This window comes from Panthera tigris, chromosome B2, assembly GCF_018350195.1.
Source record: "Panthera tigris isolate Pti1 chromosome B2, P.tigris_Pti1_mat1.1, whole genome shotgun sequence".
Lineage (NCBI taxonomy): Eukaryota > Metazoa > Chordata > Mammalia > Carnivora > Felidae > Panthera > Panthera tigris.
The window spans coordinates 36,392,400-36,417,583 of NC_056664.1; the positions used below are offsets into that span (position 1 = coordinate 36,392,400).

At 35.9% G+C, this 25,184-nt stretch overlaps 1 protein-coding gene across 2 annotated transcripts in view; it reads left to right on the forward strand.

Moving 5' to 3' along the window:
- Window positions 1–25,184, forward strand: part of ZFAND3 (zinc finger AN1-type containing 3) — a 318,826-nt gene that overhangs the window by 221,040 nt on the left and 72,602 nt on the right. For both annotated transcript variants that reach the window (XM_042986251.1, XM_042986252.1), the window contains exon 3: window positions 21,546–21,728. In XM_042986251.1, the coding sequence (XP_042842185.1) occupies window positions 21,546–21,728 (183 nt within the window). The remainder of the gene's footprint in view (window positions 1–21,545; window positions 21,729–25,184) is intronic.

Here is a 25,184-nt window from a genome sequence, read left to right on the forward strand (position 1 = left end):
AATAACCACCCAACCAAAGAGGGAGAGTAAGTAATCAGAGCTGGCATATAACATGTAATCTAAAATGGCCAGTTAAAAGAAAATTTTTTCAATTAAAAAGTCAAGTTTTTGACAAAAAGTTACAAAACATGCAGAGAAAATGGAAGTGTTACCTTATGCAGGAAAAAAAAGCAGGCAATAGAAACTGCCTTTCAAGGGGTCCAGATGTTGGACGTAGACAAAGACTTCAAATTACAATATGTTTTTAAATTGTATAATTATAAATATGTTTAAAGGAAGGTGTGATTACAGTGATTCATCAAAGAGAATATCAATAGATAGACATAAGAAAAATGTACCAAATAGAAATAGAGAAGCTAAGTAGGTAAGCAAACTTTAACATGTAATAGTAAATTTATGAATATATTTTAAAAGGTAAACTGTCTGGTGGGATTTGCAAAAACTGTAGAATCGAGTTCATTTTCTTGAATTTTTTTATGTTTTTTTTTATTTTTGAGAGAGACAGAGTGCAAGCAGGGGAGGGGCAGAGAGAGAGGGAGACACAGAATCGGAAGCAGGCTCCAGGCTCTGAGCTGTCAGTACAGAGCCCGATGTGGGGCTCGAACCCACGAGCCGTGAGATCTTGACCTGAGCTGAAGTCAGACGCTTAACTGACTGAGCTACCCAGGTGCCCCGACTTCATTTTCTATGTAACATATACTTTTCTCACTTGGACAGATGATAGTTTCCATTTAATTCTGTTTGCTTTATAACATACCAAAATGCTTCAGAATTTGTATAAAACAATGTAGCTTTTGCCTAAGGAGTAGGATCTCAATTCTAGTCATGTGATATCCTGCTAACCCAACATATTTTTTTTCTTTGAGCTACTCAGTCTTTTAGGGAAGAGAGAATAGGTATTCTGTGGCCATTTCTAGCTTAGAATCTCTTAAAGGGTTGTAGAATGTAATGGGTAAGCACACACAACATGTAAAATACCAGGAAATGAATAGAAAATCTTTTTAGTTTTATCTGAATGATAGCCAAGCCTTGGGTACCTCTCCTATTGTGGTCTTCCTGATGTGTGGCACAAGCTAGCCCTCTGGGGTTCAGCAGAATAGAATTTCTGCCATGGATAGTTGAGTGAACTTCGCCTCTCACCATGTCAGTAAACACTGTATATTGCCATATTCTCATCTCAGATTTTTCAAATCATGAAGTGTAACATTTCAATCAGAATGAGCATTGTTGGAGTACTCTAGCTAGGCATACCCATAATGCAGGAATTCATTATAAATAAGAGTTGAAAATCTTTTTTTCCCTGTGTCCTGGTTTCTTAAATAGTCAGACATCTTCATCCTTAAATAAATATAATAACTTTAATTTTCCTTTAAGCTGACCCAGTATTCACTTCTCTCTGGGAAGAATTTAGATTATGTGATAGTTCAAACTTACTGTTCCCAAAGAAGTGTGATAATGCTTGTTTAACGAGCATTAATAATAAAAAATTTTCTACCAGCCAGGTTGCCCTGCAATTAGGTGATGATGATAACATAATGGAAAGGCATCAGCTGGGGGGTACATGCGTTAAAGTAGATAAAAGAAACAGCCTGTCCGTACCCAGAGCAGGGGGCGCAGTAGCACATCTATTGCGGAGGGGCCACACAAGGGCCCAGTCACTGCCAGTGCTCCTTAATCCAGATGAGGACTCTTGGGGTCCTTTAAGCTCACCTTTGTCATTCTCCTGAGGGTTAGGTGTATAGGTTGTGCTCTCTTGTTCCCTCTCATCTCTCCTGGAGACTAGCCAAGGGTCTGCCTATTGACCAAGTATAAATAATTGATAACAAACCCAGAGTATTCCTGACTGTGTACTGCAATATAGGGTGAATCAAAGATTAACTTTCCAGACTGCACGTCCTTAATCTTTTTTTTGCGGGGGGAGGGAGTGACTTTTCTTTCACACGATCTTAATAAGGGGATTGTGTGGAAGGATATGAGCTAATTAATACAAGTGCCAAAGAACAGAGGAGGTAGAGAGTTAAAAGCAGAGTGAAGGGCTGCACTCTGCTCCTTCATAGTTGTCTACACATGGAGCAGGGGGCTTTCCAGGGCTCTGTGGAGCCTAGACAAGCAGGACTTCAAGGATTAATCAACTGGTCCAACCAGATGTCTCTGGTTGTAGGCATCTCATCCTGTCTTTTTCTCTGCCATTGCTGTATTGAGGACCCTAAGAGTAGAAGTGACTCTGCTTCAAAGCTTTATTACCCTCTAGCCGGTTGATGACACTTTGCTCTCTCCTGTATGGCAGAGGTAGAGGTGGTACATGTAGTGTAGCCCTTTGCTTGCAGTCAAAACAGGAGGTTCTGCTTAGCATGTTGGTCCATTAGCTCTTTATGAAAGGGCTCATGACTTTTTATTTCATACAGATATTTTTAAATGTGTGAACTTTAAATGAATCTTACCAACTAAAACTCAAGCAAATGTACCATTTTAATTGGATTTGGGAAGGATGTGCAAGAGAAATTATTTATAGAATGGAGTATTTTAAAATGGTAAGGTTCATCCTAGGCCTCTGGGAAGCATTCTGAGGCAGGGTCTCCAAAGATGTTCATATAGGAAAAGTTAGCTGAAAGTCATTTCCCCACATCTGTACGTTAATTTTTTTAAGAGAGAAAATAAAGTGTTTCTGGCATAATTTAGAAGATTCAGAATTGTCACCTGAACATTTTCAGTGTCAGTAGACCTTCCTAGTCATTTGCCTTTGCCAAATAACAGTAGTCTGAGATTTTACATGTCATTCTAGATGCAAAGGTTTGAAAGCAAGGCACACCAAAAAGGAGCTGAATCTGTTACTGTATAATCGGCTTTTAGGACATCACTGCCTCTCGAAGCTGTTGGATTATACCCTGAAACGTGCTTGGCTTGAAGCTCAAGTTAACTGATACCTGGTTGTTTTTGGTTTTTGAGGTCAAAGTAAAACCACAGATACTAAAGTGAACAAATTTAGTGTTTTTGTTTTTAATATAAAATTACATTTTGTTAGTAAAATTTAAAAGGTGTGGGGTCTTGTTTCTACAAGTTAGTGCCTTATCCCCCTTAAAATTTCCTTTTTTACCAAATGACAATCAGTCTTAACAAGACTAAAGATTATTTGGGAAGAATGAGAGGATCATAGGATATAAAGAATCTCAAGAGTTTTGCCTGACTTATGTCAATGCTTCTTAGCAACTTGAAGGTTAAAATTGTCCATAATCAGCTTTCAGACATATATGGAAAAGCCTAACTGGCCACTCTTTCCTCTTTAACCTGTTCCATACACATTTTCATTCTATGTTTATTAAGGATTTGTAGAATTTTCCCAGGGACTTTTCTCAGAAGTGGGAAGGAGGAGAGTATATTCCTAAGCTGGAGTAGTATTTACAAGTTAAAATGAAAATACTAGATGCATGTGTGTCAAAACGGATGTATGCCAAACTAACATTGAGGAAAAGCTAGTAATAGTATGAGACATGCAGTATAGTGTCATTTATGTAAATTTTTAAAACTTGCCTGGGTAATACAAGTAAAATACATGATTTACAAGGAGACATTCCAAATCCATGGTAATGGTTGAAACCGAAGAGCACTAGGGTGGGGAACCACAACTCTATCAGTACTTTTTAAAAAAGTCACAAACACACACGTATTGCAAATACAATAGATACCAAAATTAGTTACTTCTAAGTGGTGAGAATGCAGGTATTTATCGTTTTCTATGTCTTGTTTTATTAAAAACTTTTTTTTTCAATGTTTATTTTTGAGAGAGAGAAAGAGAGAGAGAGACAGTGTGCAAGCAGAGGAGGGGCAGAGAGAGAGGGAGACACAGAATCTGAAGCAGGCTCCAGGCTCTGAGCTGTTAGCACAGAGTCTGATGCTTTACTGACCCAGCCACCCTGGCACCCCCTTCTATGTTTGTTTTAAATAGATTTTAAAATACATACTTATTGTCTAAAAAAAGGCAATTGTGACATAATGATAGAAAATAATATTCCCCTTCTTAATTCTACTACCCGGATATTACTGCTCCTAAACTTATAATGCATCTCTATTATTAGACTTTTTGGGGGGAGAAATGGAGAAAAGCACTAAAAAAGAATTAGAAGTTTTAATTGTCATATACAGATGGTATATTAAACATAGTATTTTGTAAACTTAGATTTTTCACTCTTTTCCCCACTCTTTCTATAAGGTACAGATCTGCTTCATCTCCTCTTAAAGGACATTTTGATGGTTAACACTGTTGAACAAAAGATTGTAGTGACTATTTTATACATAGCTTTTTAAAAATTCACTTTATTTAGAATTGTTAAATTGTGGGCCATTCATATATCCTAAAGCTTCATCTTAACCATTTTTAAGTTTACAGTTCAGTAATGTTAAGAACATTCGTATTGTTGTGCAGCCAATCTCCAGAACTCTTCATCTTGCGCAACTGAAACTTGATACCTGTACAGCTGCCCACTTCCTCCCCATCCCAGTCCCTGGCAGCCACCATCTTACTGTCTGTCACTGAATCTGACTACTCCAGGTACCTCACATAAGTGGAATCATACAGTATTTGTCTCTTTGTGACTGGCTTATAACAATGCCGTTAGAGGTCATCCACGTTGTAGCATGAGACAGAATTCCCTTTCTTTTTACTTTTTAAGGCTGAATAATACTCTGCCATGTGTATATACCTGATTTTGTTTATCCATCTACTCATCAGTGAACACTTGGGCTGCTTCCCAAGTACACACCTTTTAAAAACTTGTAATTTTGGTACAATTTTATATTTCCTTTATGCAGATCCAGCATTTTTTTACATTCTGCCTCATTTGTTTTATCATGCTGTATATGTATGTATGGGGGCACACATGTGCACATCTTTTTCTGAACCATTTGAACATAAATTGGAGATGTGCCTTTTTATCCTTAAATATTTCAGTGTATATTTCCTTAGAAATAGGGATATATTCTCTTATATAACCACCACAGTGAAGTTATCAAATCAGGAAATCTAATATTGATACTGTTTTATTATCTAATCCATAGTCTATAATCACATTTCATCAGTTTCAGTAATCCCCTTTATAGCAAATTTTTCCCCTGGATCATAGTCTAATTCATTGCATTTACTTGTCATGTCTCTTTAGTTTCCTTTAGTCTAGAATTGTCCCTTAGCCTGTTTTGTTTGTTTTTCCTGACCTTGACATTAGTGAGGAATGCACATCATTATTTTGTAGAATGTCCCTCAGTTATATTTTTCTGATGCTTTTTCATGATTAGGTCAAATTATGCATTTTTGAGAGATATTTCACACAAATGATTGTTGTATTCTAATTGCATCCTATCGAGAGGCATGTGATTAAAGTGGTGTCCTCAGATCTCTCTACTATAAAATTACTGTTTCCTTTCTAATTAATAAGGAATTTGTGGGTAGGTGCTTTGAGACTACTATATAAATATCCTGTTCCTCATCAAAATTTCACCCAGTAGTGTTAGCACCCACTGATGATTTTTAGTAACCACATTATTTCTTCTGTATTTATTAGTTTTCTTTCTGCTGTAACAAAGAGCTTTCTCCTCTCTTTCATTTTAATTACATCAGTATGAACCAATGAATTTCTATTTTATTCAGTAAGTTATACTTCATTACTATCCTCTTTTTTTTTTTTTTAAGGTTCAAATTGTCCTAATTTGGCCACTCTGAATACCTTCAGCTTGATTTCTGTGGTCTTTTGTTACATCACCATTATTTTCTTAATATGTACACTACTTTTGCACTTGTTTTCCTTAAAACAGTTTTCTTAAAGTAGAATTGCTGAATTGAAAAGTGCACATTTCAAATAACATATGGCCTGAGTAAATCATACTTGTGGCTGGCCCATTTGAGGTTGGGAAAAGTACACTTAAACATTAACCTGCTGCTTTTAAGAAGCATAAGGAGTACTTGAAAAAAAAAAAGTGTAAGGAGTTTTTGTCCTTACTGGTTTTCAACTAAAAGAAACATCTGCAAGAAAGGGAGACAAAGAAGGGTTTATCTTTCATTGCCAGAGTTTTAGAGTATATTCTAGAGAGTAGATGATTGGCAATATATAACTTACATTAAGTGATAAAATCTACTTGGAGAAGTTACAGCTTAACATCCATGGGGGGGGGGGTGCATTTGCCTAGAACAAGTTGATTTCTTCTCTGTGCCTTACTTTCCTCATATATAAAATGAAAATGTATTGGATCATTGGTTTTGTAACTTTTTAAACCACATCATGCAGTAAGAAGTACATTTTATGTTGTGATCCAGTATACATGTATGTGTGCCTAATAATGCATATTTGTAACAAAGTCAAAAGTTTTATGAAAGAAAATTTAGCCTTACTAAATCTGCAGTACACTCCATTTCTATTCTGTTTCTTTAAAATGCTGGTGGTACCTTTGAAATTTTTTTTAGATTGAAAACCTTGTAGTAGATTATTTCTAAAAGCTCTTTAGCTCCAAAATCACATGAGTATATTTTGTGATTTAAAGTGACAAGGAGAAAAATATAGATTTTGGGGGACAAAGTGTCATGAGAGTAGTCACAAAGAACAGTTTCTCTTGTATAGATAGTTATAGCCACTTCAACAAAAAACAATTCCATAAAAATCTAGTTCAAAGTCTTTACTATGTCTCTCCAATTATAATCACTGCTAGTATAATAAGCCAGTTTTGCTTCCCCTTCTCCCATTAAATTGACCCTCTCTACCTTTTTCTTTTTTCTTTTTCTTTTTTTGCATCCATAGCAATATACTACCATTAATGTGAGTGTGGGGTGCTAGGCCCCACGCAGTCAAAATTCTATGTGTAACTTTTGACTCCTGAAAAATTTAACTACTAATAGCCTGTTGTTGACTGGAATTTGTTATATGTATTACATAGTATATTCTTATGATAAAGGAAGCTAAAAAAAAGAAAATGTTACTGAAATCATAAGGATGAGAAAATATGTTGACTGTACTGTATCGAAAAAAATCTGTATAAGGGGACCTGTGCATCTGAAACCCATGTTGTTCAAGAGCCACCTGTAATTGCTACCTAGGTTGCATTAAATTCTGTCTATGACTTAAGTGGTTAATGGAAAAGCTTGATGGGGAAAAAAACCTTATTGCTGGATTTGAATTTGGTTGAAAGTAAGACCAGCTCTCTTAGGTTTTTAAAAGATGTATGGAGAAACACTGTTATCTATGCAAATAAGCTTGTAACTATATTTTCCCTACCGGACCTGTATAAAATGGAAACATGAATAAAATGGAAACAAAAGCTCATCCTTTAGCCATCTTGCAGAAGAATTTGAGCTCCTGAGCTCTAGAGCCACAGTTTACTCTTGAGTAGGCATGCCAGCATCTCTAATGCCTCAGCAAGAACTTGGCTGTAGAGAATGTAATTTTCCTTGTCACTCTCAGTTTTAGTTTTTAGGAAAAAAGATGAATGGAATTTAACATCCATCAAATTGATAAGTACAGTATTAAAAGAGAAATTGGGAATGTGCTGCCATCCTCCTTGACATGCTAGCTTGTTCCCTTAAGTTTGCACTACAGCGTTACTCACACAGAGAGCCAAGTGAGATGGTAAATCACTTTCATGAAATGGGAGCTTTGGGGCCGGTTGTGTTGGGAAGATGTTTTTGCTCTTGATAAAGTACATTTGAAAATGCAAAAGTAATTGCTCTCTCTTTTCAGAGCATATCTTTTTAGGTTTGTATGATTTGTGCTGAGACCATTGAAGTGTAAACTGCCAGGGAAATTGTACTGCTTTGGCAGTGTTGTACCTGGCCTCCTATGCATCTTCTGTTCGTTTTTGTTTGTCCATTACTTTTCAGCTTCTCACAGTTTTAGATCTGTTACTTAGACTTGGCATGTCTTGCCTTGAAACCTGTTCAGTTCTATTTGGTTGATATTTCCACCGCATGCATTCTTTGCCCTAAAGGGTAAAGTGAAAAAAAATGCATAACTATGGTCTACTCATAACAGAAATTCCAACATAGTTCATGTAGAATTTTATTCCTAATTTAATATACTCACAAATTTTCTAGTAATTTTCCTCCCTTTTGGTTTTATTAGTAACCTTCACTCAAGTATAGATATAGACATATGTATTATTTATAAATGCTGATCTTTATGAAATACCCACATAAAAATGCAATTGTGGCATTTAGTTTTTTATGTGTCACTACTTCTTTCCAAAAAATGGTAGTCTAGTAAAAAATAACATACAGAGTACAATAGACTTTTTCTTTTTAAATGAAAGAATCAGGAAAAAGGGAAAATTCAGATTGATTAGTAGGATAAAGACAAGAGAAATTTGTACACAAATTCACACCCATAAACATCCGTATAACTGTTAAAGACAGAGTACAGATTGAAACCTGAGCTTCCTAGGAGCCAGAGCAGAAATGGAAATGCAAGTAGTTCACAGATCACCATCCTATGAGCTCTAAAGCAGACAGTGAGAACAGTAGGGAGCAGTGTTCTCAATAACAGTTCTTCAGAATATACTGTTTTACACAATTCTTTCTCATAACATCCCTTGTAAGAAGCCAAAGGCATTTTCTCTGAAAGATGAGTACCAGCACTGACAGTCCAAATACATCTCCTTTTCCTTTTTCTCACTGGTCAGAATTAATGGTAAATACCATCTTACACTAATGCAAGATCTAAGCCCAGTTAGTTGCCTAAATTAGAAAAAGTTCTAAAAAATTCGATTTACAAGGCCTCTTGTTGGGGTACCTATAGAGTAAGGGACAATTAGAGTTGTATCTGCGTAGAACATTATCACTTAATTTGTTTAGTAGTAATACAACTTTAAAAGGAGGAACTTGTCTATAAATGCCATTAAGCATTTAAAAGATAATTTTAGAATAACTTGCTCCTCTTCCTCATCCCATTCAAAACACATTCACCCATACTTACAAGTGAAATAAAAAAAAAAAAAAAACAACTATTCCCAAATGAAAAATATATTTTTAAATGAGTTAGTTTTGCCAAATTTCACCTTTATTAAGTGAATTTTAGACAAAATCAGACTGGATTATTTAATTAGCATAAGGCAGTTGGTTCCTAAGAAGGACTTTCTAATAATTTGTTTTTTCTTTTTTTATTTTATTTTATTTTATTTTTTTAACGTTTATTCATTTTTGAGAGACAGAGACAGAACAGGAGTCAGGGAGGGGCAGAGAGAGAGGGAGACACAAAATCCGAAGCAGGCTCTAGGCTCTGAGCTGTCAGCACAGAGCCTGATGTAGGGCTCGAACTCATGAACTGTGAGATCATGACCTAAGCCGAAGTTGGACGCTTAACCAACTAAGCCACCCAGGCACCCCTGATTTGTTTTTTCTATTTGATAGGGAGCTTTAAATGTTTCAGTTCATTGACTTAGTAGTCTTTGTCTATTTGAAAATCAGAATGTAAGGCTGACTTGGCAATTATTAAAAAATATAATAAACATAGCATGACCCTGTTAACATAAAACACACAAAATTTGAATTAGTATCACACTATCTTGTATTTCATGAAGGGTTTCAAGTTGCCTGGAAATAGCAGGTTTTTTTTTTTTTTCAGATGAATCTTTATTAAACCAGTATCAGCCTGATAACAGTTTTACTGTGATTCAGATTTTCATTAAGACAATACTAGAATTTAATACTTTCTGGGAGAAAGTTTGGATTATTTCCCTGGCTCATGCTGCCCAGTAACCAGAAGCTAGGAAAATCATAGTTAGGATTATTGATCTGCTATTATAAAATCACTAGTAATAATTGTATGTTTGCGACTTGACTTCTTTCAAACCCAATCTGACTTCTTTTAGGCCATTTTGGTCTGTGATACTTTTCATAATATACTGTGTATGCTCCATTTGCTGAGGGGAAAAATGGGCCTGTATGCATCACCGTATTGCATTTAATTTCCCAGATTTAACCCAGAATTAAATGCAAAATTGTCTGGGCACACATATTGTAAACTCTGGATTATACATGTTTCCATATATTTACTGCTCCTTTGATGGGAGGATAATACTTCTCTGTTCTCATCATCAGATTTGGCCATGTGATATCTTTTAACAAATAAAACGTGAATGAAAAAGTCATATGCCACTAGTGAACAGAAAATTAGGGTATAGTTGCAGCTTTCCCTTTTCCCTCTACCACAAGAGCAGTAGTGTTCTGGTTAGAGCCACTCTTTCATTCTGGATTCCTGGAATGAAGACACATGTGAACAAAACCAACAAACTATTTTTGTTGTAAAGCCTCTAGATTTTAGGGTTGTTTGTTACTACAGCCTAAATTATCCTAAGATGACTCACCATATAAGAACCCCAGATTAAGAGTCTCTATTCTAGACCTAGATGAATGTTTTGACATTCATTTGTTATCCATTTAAAATTTTATTGAACACGTCTGTTTCATGAAGGATACCTACATTATTGCCCATCCTCAGAAAAGTCCTATAGAGTAGGTTTTTAACATTTTTTGCAGGTGAAGAAACAAGTATGGACTTTTTTATGGATGCTGCTTCTAAGAAGCTTAGTGAGGATCAAACATAGGTCTGTCTCATTCTCTTGTATCTCTACTATCCTATTTATCCAGTTGCACAGTTTCCTATCTATCTGTTGCACATATATTGGATAAATCATTTTTTACCAATATATGGAATTAATAATTCAAAATTATCGAACAGCAAGACTTAAAAAATATTTTAACGTTTATCTTTTTTGAGAGAGAACACAAACAGAGGAGGGGGGGATAGAGGATCTAAAACATGGTCTGAGCTGTGAGCACAGAGCATGATGTGGGGCTCAAATTCACAAACTGCTACATCATGACCTGAGCCAAAATCAAGAGTCAGGTGTTTAACTGACTGGGCCACCCAGGCGCCCCCACATGCCTTTAGGAGAGGTTTACACTTGGCAGTTAACCACAGTAACCACTACTCCCTATCCTTTAGGCCAGCTGTCTTTATACATTTCTAACTACCTGATCCTTGAAAACTTTTGAATTTATAACCCCAAGATTGGCTTACATTGTTAATAAAACTGAGTTAAGTATAATTTCCATTTTTTATTGGCATCAGAGAAAATATTTTTCATTGCCAGTCTTGCAATAGCAAAGTTTTAGAAAATTGTGTGCAAGAAGCCAGAATGGAATAATAAAAATCCTAGAGACTTACTATGTACCCGGCATTGTTCTAAGACTTTAACATGTAGTAGCTAACATAATCTACACAGTAACCTTATGAAGTAGATAAAATTATCATTCTCATTTTATAGAAGAAAACTGAAGCCAGAGAAGTTAAATAACTTGCCCAAGGTCACACAGCAGTGAAGAGGCTGAGCCAGGATTTGAACTGTCGGATTCCACACTCCTAAACACCATACTATGACGGGGTAGATAACTGCATGAGCTTTTCTCATGAGTGGAGAAATCTCTTACCTCTTTTGATGGTGGCTTTTATGTAAAGGACAAGATTTTCCTTATATTCTACAGCTTTTTCATAACCAACCATAGTATTCTTCAGAAAGATCTCTTGTTCTTTCTACTAGTAGACAGATGCCTCCTGGAGATTGTGAATCATGCAAACATACATTATTTTGATACTTTGTGTTCACTGGATAAAAATTAGTCTTTTTCTGAGCATCCCGTGATATATTTTAATAGATGTAATGAGAAAGTGTTTAGTAAACCCATCACTTTATCCTTTAAAATTTTTTCTTTTAGTAGTTTAAAACAGTGTGTAGTCTGTTACTTTTTGGGAAAGAGATTGACATTCTTAAAATATACCATAGTGCATTGTTTGAAAAATAATTATTTGTGCTGAACATTCTGTGGATTTTATCCTTAGGAAGTGTGTGTCTCAGAAGTTACCACCACCACCCCAAGTTGAAAGTCCTGAAGCAGATGAAGTGATCAGCTTGGCAATAGGGTTAAATGTAGGAGATTGGTAGTATGTGACCTGATACGAGATGGTGATGCTGAGAACTGAGTGGAAATGGAATACTAGGGGGTGGGAATAGCTCGCTAAAGGTAAGAGGTGCCCTCCTGGATGGAAGGAAGCCAAGACAACAGGACCAAGTTGTAGGGGTACCAATGGCAGGAGCATGAACGCGGCTCCCCTGCCACTTTGCAAAAAGGGACATGCTAGTGGGAGGTATTTTTTTTTCTTTTATTACTTTTACATGGTGAAATGAAGGGATAGTATTATGAAGACTGTAGGTACAGTTATAAAAACAATCAGAAATCTTTGAAAAAGGAGGTAACCTGACTTTTTTGTAATTTATTCCCAGATACTTTTCTAATTCTTTGTTCCATTATTATTGCGTCTTTATGGGCATTTGAAACCTTAAGTCTGAACTGGAAAAAAAAAAAAATCTAGGCTCCAACATCTCCAGCAGTTATGTTCATTCTACACCCATGCCATTGTAGTGATTTGTGAATGATAGCAGGGACTCATGGCCTGAGGAGAGGTCTTTAACTGGTATGAAGGATCAGCTACAAACAGGTAAGTCAGAGGTTTTTGTTTTTAGGTTGTAATTGGCCTTTGTTTTGTCAGCTTTTCTTAATATTTCCACAATTTTCCTAGCCCTATCAATACTTCTGATGGTTGAGCTATATGTGTAGGATATGTGTGTATGTGTGTATGCACACACACATACACATGAACACATATATGTATACACACACACACACATACATCAGCAAATGCTCATCTTGTTGGACCTAGGCTAATGTCACAATATTTAGAAAACTTCTCCCTGTGTTGTCGATTTTTAAAAAACTGACACATTTTGTGGTTAGACTGAAATGAAATAAATAGGTCTCTGGTGCATGTTATTGTAGTACTAATGGATCTTTAGATATTTGCTGTAATGTTAACATGATAATTTATGCCCTGTAAATGAGTAGGAGACACTGTTACTGAAAAAACTGTAGAGTCTGCACAATAAATGCTGTATAAGAAATAAGCCTTCCTCCAAATAACTTTTTTGCTGGTTCACACTTCTGAGCAGTAGGCTCTATAGGTGTGAAGAATCTAGGGACTGTGTATAATTTGTGATAAACCAGATTATAAAAGAAGCTTAATTACTGATAAGAGTTTCGCTTGTAAGCTTTGTCAACTTCATATATTCTCTTGTTGACTATTTTTGCAAGAAGCATTTGAAGACATACTTTGGGAAGCAGTGTAATATTATTTCTGTTCTCAAAGGCTTACAACCCTGTGGTCTAGACCTAAGCAAATAGGACTTGAGAGACGTTTTGAGTCCTATCAGAACTAGTTACCTGTGGTGAGTAGTAAAGAAGAAAACTTTTTATGTGCAGGGATAACTTGTAAAATGTAAACATCTGCTTACTGACAGTGGTGTTTAATATTTTTACTGTATATAGAAACATTCACTTCCTATAACTATTTTGTAGCAATTTGAAGTCCGTTAAGGTCTGAGACAACTAATAAATTTTTTAAGCTTAGTATGTTGAGCAGATCAAATAAGTTATATTCAGCAAATGTATATTGTGTATTATGTGGCAGATATAATATTGTTTTGCTAGGGGCTAGGGTATACAGTGAATAAGACCTTCATTTATTTTTCATCCAACAAGTATATATTAAGTGCTTCTGTGGATATAATCTTAAGGGCTTCCCTGAGGACATCATGCTTACGTTAAAGTTCAAAGATGAGTAGGAGTTACCAAAGCAAATGGCAAGATAAAGAAAAATAGTCACATGCTGTGATCAAAGTACTCCAGGTTGAGAAAAAGCATGGAAAGTTTGAAAAACAGAAAGGACCCTTGAGTGACTGAAGTAGGAGGAGGAGAGGAGAAGCATTGGCTTAAGAGGAGACTGAAGAGATAGCCAGAAGCCAGTTCTTAAACAGACTTGTTAACTTCTAAACTGTGTTTATGATTTTGGATCTAGTTATAAAGGCAAGGTGCGGCCATTCAAGGGTTTAGGGAGGAAAATGAACTTACGGGAATTTGGTTTTTACACCACCATGCTGGTTGTTTTGTGGTGAATGTATTAGAGCGGGCCAAGAGCTAGTAGGATGCAAAGAAATCAGGTAGAATACCATTGAAGGAATCTGACAAATGATGACGACTTAGGTTAGCGTGGTAATGGAGAAATGGCTGGGTTCAAGAGATATTGGAGTTGTAAATAACTAGATTCAGAGATTTTTTGAGATGTACAATTAAGGGTAGGAGAATATGGAGTCTGAGATGATTCCCTCGCTTCTGGCTTCAGCCTCCAGGAGAATGTTGGTGCCATCCCCTGAGATGGGGAGAAGGGCAGAAGACAAGGGTCTATAGTTTCTGAGATATACCTCAAAGATTCATGGGCACAGATGGGGACACAGGACAGGAGTCATTTACCATTAGTAGGATGTATGTGGTACGTGGGAGATTGTAATGTATATATTTTAAAACTTACCTGAAAATGTCAATTAGTATCAAAGCAGTGTCAGACAGTGTCTCTTCTGAGATCAGTGAAGACAGTCTCAGTTTTAAAGAGAAGGAATCATTATGAGAATGTAGGTGAGAATATGGTAGGGTAAAGTTTTTTGTTTTTTAAAAAGCTAAAAGAGATTACTAATGAAAGAAAGTTTAAATGAACCTAGCCATATTGAGCAGATCACTGTTTTCCCCATAAGATCCAAAGTTTTAAGTTTTTAAGGTGTTAATAGTAATCTGTCCTTGGTTCTTGCTAATTTTTGTTCCAACGAGTTTGTTTTTTGCTGAGGCTTTTAAACGCAGGTTAACATCCAACTAGGAGAATTTTTTTTTTTAGGATTTTAATCAGAAGGCTAAAACTGGTTTATGAATTGGCTAATGGATAATGGGTTTGTAGCTTTTAAAAATAAGGCATCTAAAGTTTATGATTGGGGTCGGGGTAGGAACATACAGCTTTAAAAACCTTAGAAATTACTTATGAATGGAGGCTCTAGCCTATTTAGGACATAAATTGGGGGAAGGGATGAAGAGAAGGAAAAAAAACCCTGTTCTTGTAAAGGAGGCTTTATACAATGCCTTCCATGAACTGAACTTTTAAGATTATTGAATTTTTATTTACAACGTTTCCACTTTAATTGGCTATTTGAAACATGAAGCATGTTACGGTGTGAAATGCTACAATAAAGCTTTCAGTGGGAAAATGGAATTGTAACCTGTAATCTGTAGATCTATAATCTACAGTCAGGTGGAGTTTGGAGACTGGGAATGGGATGTGGGAACTGGAAAAGTAACCCCTGCAGTCTGCAAGCTGTTGCATTTTGGCAAGCTGGGCAGTGGTTGCTTCACTGTTGTTGGCTGTAGTGGGAAGAGTATGGACATTAGAGTCACATAAACCTGGGTCTCAAAACCCTAGCTCCAGCACTTGTTAGGAACAGGCAGATCGCCCACCCTTGCCATGCCCCACTGTCCTCTGCTAAAGTGTAAGGATGGCATCTACTGCCCAGGTTATTTTGAGGATTAAATGAGAAAATGAACAGAAGGCCTCTGACAGAGTGCCTTGCTCATAGTAGGCACTTAAATCGTAGTTCCTTCTTCACCACCAATTTGATTTTCTTTATACCCAGCTTTAGTATCTATAATAATGATACAGAAGCCTTATTAGTGGCCATATAAACTTAGTGAGTTAGAACAAATGCAGTGGAATCTCTCATTTCTACTAATTAATTATGAAAATAGAAATTCATGGGTACTGAGTACATCATCTTTCAGAAATGCTAATCCAGGTGATTTTAGGAGTGCCCTTGAAGACACACAAAGTAGTTTGTGAGAGGTTTGAAATGACAACGGATAAATAATTTTAAATGTAATCCAGCGATGGGTTTTTCTACAGGAAAACATTTGGCCACTTATCATTCAGTTAGTATTTATTGAGCAGTGTTTTTATCCTGGGGCCATATATTGTGGGATACTGAACAGAAGATTCTTAACGTACCATAGTAGGTCTTGTGCTGTGGGAAATCACAGGGTATTGTGCCAAGAGAATTTGATATTTTGTACCAAATGTTTTAAAAATGCACTTTCTCTCCTACCCAGTTGTTCTGCTTGTAGCAATATAACCTGAGGAAGTTCAATGGAATCTTACTTATAATAGTGAAAAATTGGTAACTGCACAGATACAACAATAGTGAATTGGTTTAATTGCATACCCAGGAGTGATCACACATGTCTGTATGTGACAAAAAATATTCATGATATATTGCTAAGAGCAAAAAGTAGGTTAAGAAGAGGGTTAAAAAAAAGGAATTTATTATCAAAGAAAGTAAGTTTAGTGAAATCTTTTCTGAATCACTGTTGTGTATTCTCTGCCTTAAAGAAATTGTTGAAAAAGTTGTCCTAATCTGGAAGTGGGATGGGAGTTAAAGGAGCTAAGCCGCTTACCAAATCTGTATAGTACATTGGATATACAAACCAAAGGTAAGTTTTGAGTAATAATCAGATAAAGTATAGTCCCAGCGAGGCTGCTCAGGTGAATGGGCTTGTCAGCAGAGCAGGGCGAGGTGTTGTTACAATGTTCTCAGTCTTTTGAGGTACACTTTCTAATAAGATTGACTTGTGAAAGAAAGCATTGCAAAAGCAATGGGAAAAAATATGTCCAGTGAGTATATGGGCAAGTAGTCTCAGGGACTATATTGGCCATTTTGGCTCAGCTGGTACCAGTAGGTCATTTTCTCTTGTGGAAACATCCCATTTCTAGATATTTCAGATTCTAAGAGTTACCTTCATTGAGAAATTATTTTTCCTTTTAGTTGATAATAAGTTAAGCTGCCAGGATCTTGGCTTCTTTTCACTTCTGCACAGCAATCCTATTAATCCAAAGGTTTTTACTTGAGTTTTACAAAACTATTTTGGAAAACTTTATTTACATTCACCAAGCTTACACCTTCGGATATACAATTAACTCTACCAATTTACAATAATAGGTAATTATTCCTTTTTTTTTTTTTTCCTCATAGAAGTTGATAAGCTCGGAGTTTTCTGGTTTTCCCATTTATATGAGAACTGTACAACAAATGGAACAAGGCTTTACTGTGGCTGGATCAAATGAAGTGACTATTTCTTCACCTTTTCCATACTGCTTTTCAGAGTAGAGTGATGAAAGGCAGTCTCTCTGCCTGCTTTGTTCACTTTTTTACATGTGGTGCAGATCTGCTCCCCTTCAACCTTGGAATAGACTTCTGGGATTTTTTTTTTTTTTTCCTTTCTGTGTTTGTTTGTTTGTTTGTTTGTCAGTTGTCAGAAGTTGGATACCAAAAGATTCAGAAAGAAAGGAACAAGAGAGTAGGAACTAAGATGCAAATGTCAGGGCTAAAAGGAAAAGAGAATTCATGATCTTTCTATAAACTGGGAAAATACCTTTTATTTTTAATGGCTAGCATTTGTTGAGTACCCATGTGCTAGTTACTTTATGCACATTATCTTATTTAATCCACACTATTGTGAGAGGAAGAAATAATTCCCTCCTTTTGTTTTACAGACAAGGCCCCAAAAGATTAAACAGTTTTCTTTTAGCCATGTGTCCATTAAATAGCAAAGTTAGGATTTGAATCCAGGTCCAACTTTAAAGCTCTTTGTAGTATATAAGCTGCTCATATTGGCCCGAGAGTTAGAAAACTCTTAGGATTTAGCTCTGTGAGTTTCTGGTGACTTGAATTAGCTTTCTTGGCCCTTGCTTTCTTCTTTATCTGTAAGATGAGAGGATTGGGCTGGATCTTTAAAGTTAATTCTGACTGTAAAATTATTTGATTTCTGGGCTCTTTTTTGAATCCGATCAGAGAATGTGTAGAGATTCTGCTAGCTCTCTTGTGTGTAGCCAGTTTGGTTTGTAATGATGATTTTTTTTTTCACCTGATCATCCTGTGGAGGTGCAGAAAAGTCATCATGGGAGAATGGGTTAAAAGAAGCACATTGTGTCAACTGAAGATTCACAAAAGAAAACTTAAAAGTACTTGAGCATGGAAAGCCTGGGCTGGAGATTTGTGTGGGTGGGACCTGGTTATTGTCTGTGGACACCAATTTCATTTACCCTTAAGTGTTATTGTGCTTGAGTGAGTGAGTTTGTGTGTCTGTCTCCAGACATTGGGGATTGTGCTAGATGGTATAATGATGACTTAGTTCTTTTAGGGCCTTGTAACATTTCCAATTAAATGGTAGAGATGGTTATAGGAGGGACACGATGATTATTGACATAAGAGAGCTAATGAGATGACATGACATAAAGAAGCATCATTGTTACATTATTATAGTATTTTTATTCCATTTTTATGGTACCTTTTCCTCTAAAGGTGCTGTACAAATAACATTGAGGTAATAAGCCATTTTAAAATGCCAAAACACTGAAGAATGAGGAAGTAGCTAGGAGAAATAAATATACAGAAAAGAAGCAATAGAGGCTTTAGATCACTAATCAGCACAAAGATTAGTGATTCTTTGGCTAAATCCCTTGCACTCAACATGGGTTCTGTGAATCATTAGGGACTTGACATGGAGGTCTTTTTTTGAGCCAAACTAGTGCTCATCATTTTACATCCTGTGGTTGTGATTAAAGACCATGGATGGGTTTTAGTGTCAGATGGACCTGTATTTAATTCCTGGTCTTGCTACTTAGTAACTTTAACTTGGAACAAATAACCTAAACTTTCTCAGCCTCAGTTTCTTTATCAGTGAAGTGGTATATGACTATATAATTATACTTCCCTTGTTAGGGTTGTCATGAGAATTGATGTACATGAGTTATACGCATAAAACATTTAGTTCATTGCCTGGCACATGGTATGCACAACATAAGTAATAGCTCAGTACATGTTAAAACAGTGATTCTGATGAGGTGATAAGAGCGTAATAGTAGTTTCTCTGTGGTTTAAAAGGTAAAGCAATGTAGAGTTGTCGGGATCTTCTTTTCCTTCTCTGAATTGATAAAGTATAATATGTAGTTTATAGACTAGCATTAGATTTTTAAATGAAAAATACAGAGACTGTACCTAATAGTCTTAAGTTACATACCCAACACCAACTTGGAGAAATGAAAAATTACAGATAGAATTGAAGATCTCTGTTCCTCTTTGCCCTCCCTTTCCCCCCACCCCAGACATAACCATTATTCTGAATTTGGTGTATCATCCCCATACATGTCATTATATTGTAATTATGTATCAATAAACAATATATGGTATTTTTACATATTATAAATTTTTATATAAATATTATACTATATATATCCCTCCATAGCTTTTCTCACTCAACATTGTTTTTGTTGTATTTGTAGTATTATCCATTAATTTTAACTGCCCTCTAGCATTCCCTTATGCATAAATTTTATTTTAATCTGTTCTGTCAGTGTACACTATTCCTATTATTTTTGCATACCTCTCACCTTCACATCCCCCCTCCCTCAACCTAAGAAGTAACCACTAGCCTGAATTGTATTAATTATTTTTTAATGGTTTAAACATACATATTTCTAGGGGCGCCAGGGTGGCTCAGGTGGTTGAGCTTCTGACTTCAGCTCAGGTCATGATCTCATAGTACGTGGGTTTGAGCCCCACATCATGTTCTATGCTGGCAGCTAAGAGCCTGGAGCCTGCTTCATATTCTGTGTCTCTCTCTCTCTGTCTCTCTCTCTGCCCCTCCCCCGCTTGAGCTCTCTCACTCTCTTTCTCTCTCTCTCAAAAATAAATAAACATTAAAAAAATTTTTGAACATACAAAACTCTAAAAAGAGTTTTGACTCTTTTTAAGGTTTACATAAGCACAATCTTACTGTGTTATTTAGTGACTTGTTTTTTTCTTTTCAGCGCTGTGATTTTGAGATTCATTCCTGCTGATGTGTGTAGCAGTCATTTTCACAATATACATTATTCCTTTATATGAATTTAGTATGGTTTATGGACCTTCAGGTTGTTTCTGACATTTTGGTATTGCAAACAATATATAATTAACATTCTTATACATGTGCGTTGACATTGTACATGTGTGTTAGACATAGATCTAGGTGTGAAATGACTGAGGTATAATGTTATGTACATGTTTATCTTTACTGGATATTGATGAGTAGTAATTTCTTTATCATTTATTTATAAGTATTTTCTGATTTCTGATTTGACCCATGAGTTTACTTTAAATTTTTAATAAAATATTAAAAAATTTTCAAATACAGAATTTTTTATCAGAATCTAATTTACTTGCTCAGTGATCAGCTAATAATGCTTTTATCTTACTAATTCTTTGGCATCTGTTAAGACTTCTGCTTTATAGGTTAATGTGCGATCAGCATTTAGCCAGGTATAGCCGTTTTTATAAATATTCCTCATATGTTTGAAAATAATTTATTATCTTATTGTTGAGTATATGAGCCTATGCTTATTAATCCTCTTTAATTTTACTAATTATTTTGGCTTAGACAGATATATTAAAATCTTCCCATTATGATAGTAAATTTGTCAGGTTCCCATAAATAGAATCATTTTTGCTTTATATATTTTGAGGCTTTGTTATTAGGTACATACAGGTTTAGAATTGTTTTATCTTCCTGGTAAATTCTTTGCTTTTAAACTTTTTTTTTTTTTTTTAACTATTCTATAATCCTCTTTTTTTCTCTAGTTTTTGTTTTTTTTTTTGCCTTAGTCTACATTTTCTGATAGTACTGTGGCTATAACTGGCTTTTTAATCATGTATCTTTGCTCGTATTATTATAATGTACTTTAGAATTTTCTTTATACTCATGTTCATGTTTCTAGTGTGTCTCATAAACTACATAAAACAGGATTTTGTTTATTCAATCTGAATATTTTCTTAGTTTAGTCAGTTTACAGTTATTACCATTACTAATATATTTGTACTTATCTCTACAATCTTATTATGTGTTTTCTGTTTACCCTGTTTTTTTTCTGTGCTCATTTTTTCCTTTTTACCTGTCCTGTCTTGATTTGAATAACTTTTTTTAAATCTCTTTATCTATGTGTCTAATTATATACCTGTCTATCTATTTATTATTTTAGAGAGCAAGCTTGAGCTGAGGAGAGGGGCAGAGGGTGAGAGGGAGAGAATTTTAAGCAGGCCCTAGGCTCAGCACAGAGCTGACACGGGGCTCAATCCCACAACACTGGGATTGTGACCTGAGTTGAAATCAAGAGTTGGACGTTCAACCTACTGAGCCACCCAGGTGCCCCTGAGTAACTTTTCTTTATTTATTTTTCCCTTCTACTGATTACTCCTAAAATTTTAATTTGTATTTGGCTTTGTAAACTCTTACATTAAAATTGGTATGTCTACCATTTCTCTGAACAATACATGGACCTTGGAAAGTTTTAACTCCAGTTATCCTCTGTCAGTGAAGGGCTTATATGGTATATGTTTTTGATCTGTTTTTTTACTTCCGTTTTTTTTTTTTTTATCACCAAGTGTATTATTGCTGCTGTGTCATTTAATTTTTATTTTTGTACTAACTTTTATTGTCTTCTAATTCCCAAGGAAATTGTGAACTCCTTAATTAAGCTGGTTATATCACTCTTTTTCTTCAGATTTTCAAAAGAAACAACCAGACGATGATTCTGCTCCAAGTACCAGTAACAGCCAATCAGATTTGTTTTCTGAAGAGACCACCAGTGACAACAACAATACCTCGATAACCACGCCAACTCTTAGTCCCAGCCAGCAGCCGCTTCCGACAGAACTGAATGTAACTTCACCAAGTAAAGAGGAGTGTAAGTGCCCAGATCCTGTGAAGTGGTAGAGAAAGCAGCCCAAGAATCATATCATGAGCTTCTTGGTAATGCCTTGTCTAGAAAACAAGATAGCAGCTTTTCTAATTCAAGATAAAGTTTTGACATGTAGGCCCAATTCAACAAGTTAAGAGAATATGTCTTAGCTGTTCTGTAGAGCTTAAGGTCTTTTTTAAAAGATAGTCTTCTGTGTTAATTGTCAAGTACGAAGTTTCGAACCAGTCTAGCTAGGGTAGTGGTTCTCAATCCTGGCTGCAAAACAGAACCCACTAGAGATTTAAAAAAAAAAAAACAAAAACAATTTTAGTTTTCAGCCCCATTCCCTGAGTCTAATTTTATTGACCTAGAGGGAGGCCCAGGGATCTGTTTCTGGTTTTTTTTTGTTTTTTTGTTTTTTGTTTTTTTTTGCTTTGTTTTGTTTTTAACTTTGCAGAGGATCCTAATGTGTGCTAATTGATGAGAACCACTGGTCTAGAGAACTTCTAATTTAGGAACCTTGGATCGAAAACTTACCTATGTCACTAACTGGGCCTTGAATGTTTCTAGGCAATTAACTGAGATAGTAACTTCATAGAACATAGGATATTTGAAGAGAGTAGGAAGTGGTTTCTGTTCTTCTATAAGTCCTCAATGGTAGAATACTATTGTTATTATATATGTGATATGGAAGTCCATTGTCCACTTAAATTTTTAAATGCTTTAACCATCTTCTTTAGGACACAACTTATAACCATATGTGTTGAAAATTTTAGGCACATTTTGACATAGCAGTTTTTGCCTTTTAAAAGCTTTAATAACAGGTTGAAGTTTGCTGTTTCAGAGTTAATGAGCATATAGAAATCCTTGGAATATGGTAGGTTAGAGTGTTCTGTCTAACTTTGGAAAGATAAGCAGAGAACAAATGATCATAAGCCAGTGTACTAGGTAAAATTGAGAATATAATAGTAAGGAAGACCATTGTCTGTGTCTTCAGAGAATTTACTTATTAGAGGAAATTAAATATATTTGTTATATCAGTGGTTCTCAACCAGGAGTAATTTTGCCACCCACCCCCCGCCACCACTGCAGCTGAACATCCTACACTGCACAGGACAGCTCTCCACAGCAAGGAGTTATCCAGCCTGACATGTCAGTAATGCCAGTGTTGATAAACCCTGATACCTGGTTTTATGTGCCCATTTTAATGATTCTTCTTATGTATTAAAGACCGTGACTCTTGAAGAAGGGTGTTGGTTTACTGGAGAAAGTGGTCTTGAAATAGACACAGATGGTGAAAAGACATTCTAGACAGAGTAGGATGAGCTGTGCAGAAAAGCTACATAGGGTTTTATACTGGCAAGTGACCCCTAGGACAAGGTTGGAAAGGTAGATGATGGTCAAGTCATAAATGCCCAGCTAAGCTATTTGGATGTTATATGATAGTCATGGTTTTGAGCAAAGAAAGTAATATTATTACAGTTCTTTTGGAGAAGTAACCCTGAAAATGGGAAGGGTTATACTAGAATAGTATTGCAGAGAAAGAATTTTTTAAATACTGTAACTTATTGAATAGAGGCCCAGGGGAAGGTGTAGAAATCATTTAAGAGGAGGGAAGAAGAAAGCATTAAAATAGTAGTAGTAATGTTAAGGCAATGGGTTTTATTTTGTTATTAAAAATCTATTTGTGTCATGTACTTATTGAGAAACACTGATAAAAGGTATGACCCCTTGTCTCAGAAAAATACATACTATCCAATTTTGAATAAAAATTTTTTTTTTTAACAATTTTTTTTTTCAACGTTTTTTATTTATTTTTTGGGACGGAGAGAGACAGAGCATGAACGGGGGAGGGGCAGAGAGAGGGAGACACAGAATCGGAAACAGGCTCCAGGCTCCGAGCCATCAGCCCAGAGCCTGACGTGGGGCTCGAACTCACGGACCGCGAGATCGTGACCTGGCTGAAGTCGGACGCTTAACCGACTGTGCCACCCAGGCGCCCCGAATAAAAATTTTTTAAGCTCAATGTAGCCTTTAGGTGAAGAATTCCTTGTCTAAGGGAAAGATTGGAGCTGGCCAGGATCTTACCTGATTGGATTCATACATACCAGGATTAGACCACAAAAAACAGCTTGAGCAGCCAAGTTGTGTGCAAGAGGAAGATAATAATAGCTATCATTTATTGAGCACTTTATGTGCAAGATAGTGTTCTGTATGTTTTGCATATTTTCTCTCTTATTCTTCATGATAATCCAGTACAGTAGATACTATCATTATCCCTATCCTGCAGATGAGGAAATAGGTACAAAGAGGTCAGGTAATTTGCCTGTGGTCACAAACAACTAGATACTAGAACCAGGATTCAAATTTAGACATTTGGCTTCAGAATCCATACTTTTGATTAGTTAATTCACAATGGGAAACATAATTACCACAGAGAATAGAAATTTTCATGTTGGCAGGATCAGCACTTTGTCTCTCTATAATTAAGGTATGTGGAAACTCAAATTATTACCAAAAGTTACTTTGTTAATTCATCATGAAAAATCCTGTAACAGAGATTGGAAATAAAAATTTATACATATGACTAAAAGATTTTCTCTGGAGGCAGACCTTTCTGGAAAGCCAACCAAACAAGGATTTAATATATCAAATGGCAAAGTATGGCCTCAGTAAGTGGAATTAAAATAAGTGAATTTTTAATTGAGTCCAGCAGATTGTGAGGTACACTCTAACTACATACAGGGAAGGTGTTGCATTCAATGCAAGATTACATCTTCATACCCTTTTTTCCTTTCTCTGCCTGGGCTTACACCCACCCTGAGCTCTGGAGCCCCTAGGACACAACACTTCCTGTGTTTCCATAACTTGCAATTCTGGGCCATTGTACACTGCCATGTTTTTTCTTTTGATAAATACCTTCCATCTGAGTAAAGGTGTCTAGTTCTACTAGCTTCAGATCCATTCTTTCTGATGACATTACTGTTTTGAACCATTTTGTGTTTGAGTTAAACTCTCTGAAACAAATCTCATTTCCTAACTCTTATGAGGCTCATTATTGTAGTTCTCAGGTTTTTATAGATATGAGGAATTGAGGTTTGCTAATCTGAGACATGATGATGACTTTCATGTTCAAGTGGGCAGTTTGAGTTGGAGCTCAGGAGAAGGGGAAGTCAGAGTGAGCTTCAAACACTTGGGAGATGATAGTTGAAGCCTTAATGGTTAAATGAGATTGGCAAAGATGAGAGCAATTAAAAGCAGTGAGAATAGAACCTTGAGAGTGAAATCAAGACAGAGTAGGAAACTGAAGAAGTCAGAGAAGAGGAGAATGATAATTGGTAAGGTCACAGAAGCCAAGGAACAAATTTCAACTTATGATGTGGTCTTTCATAATAATAGTGAAAATGTGGCTTAGTCAGTTAAGCGTCAGACTCTTGATTTGGGCTCAGGTCATGGTCTACA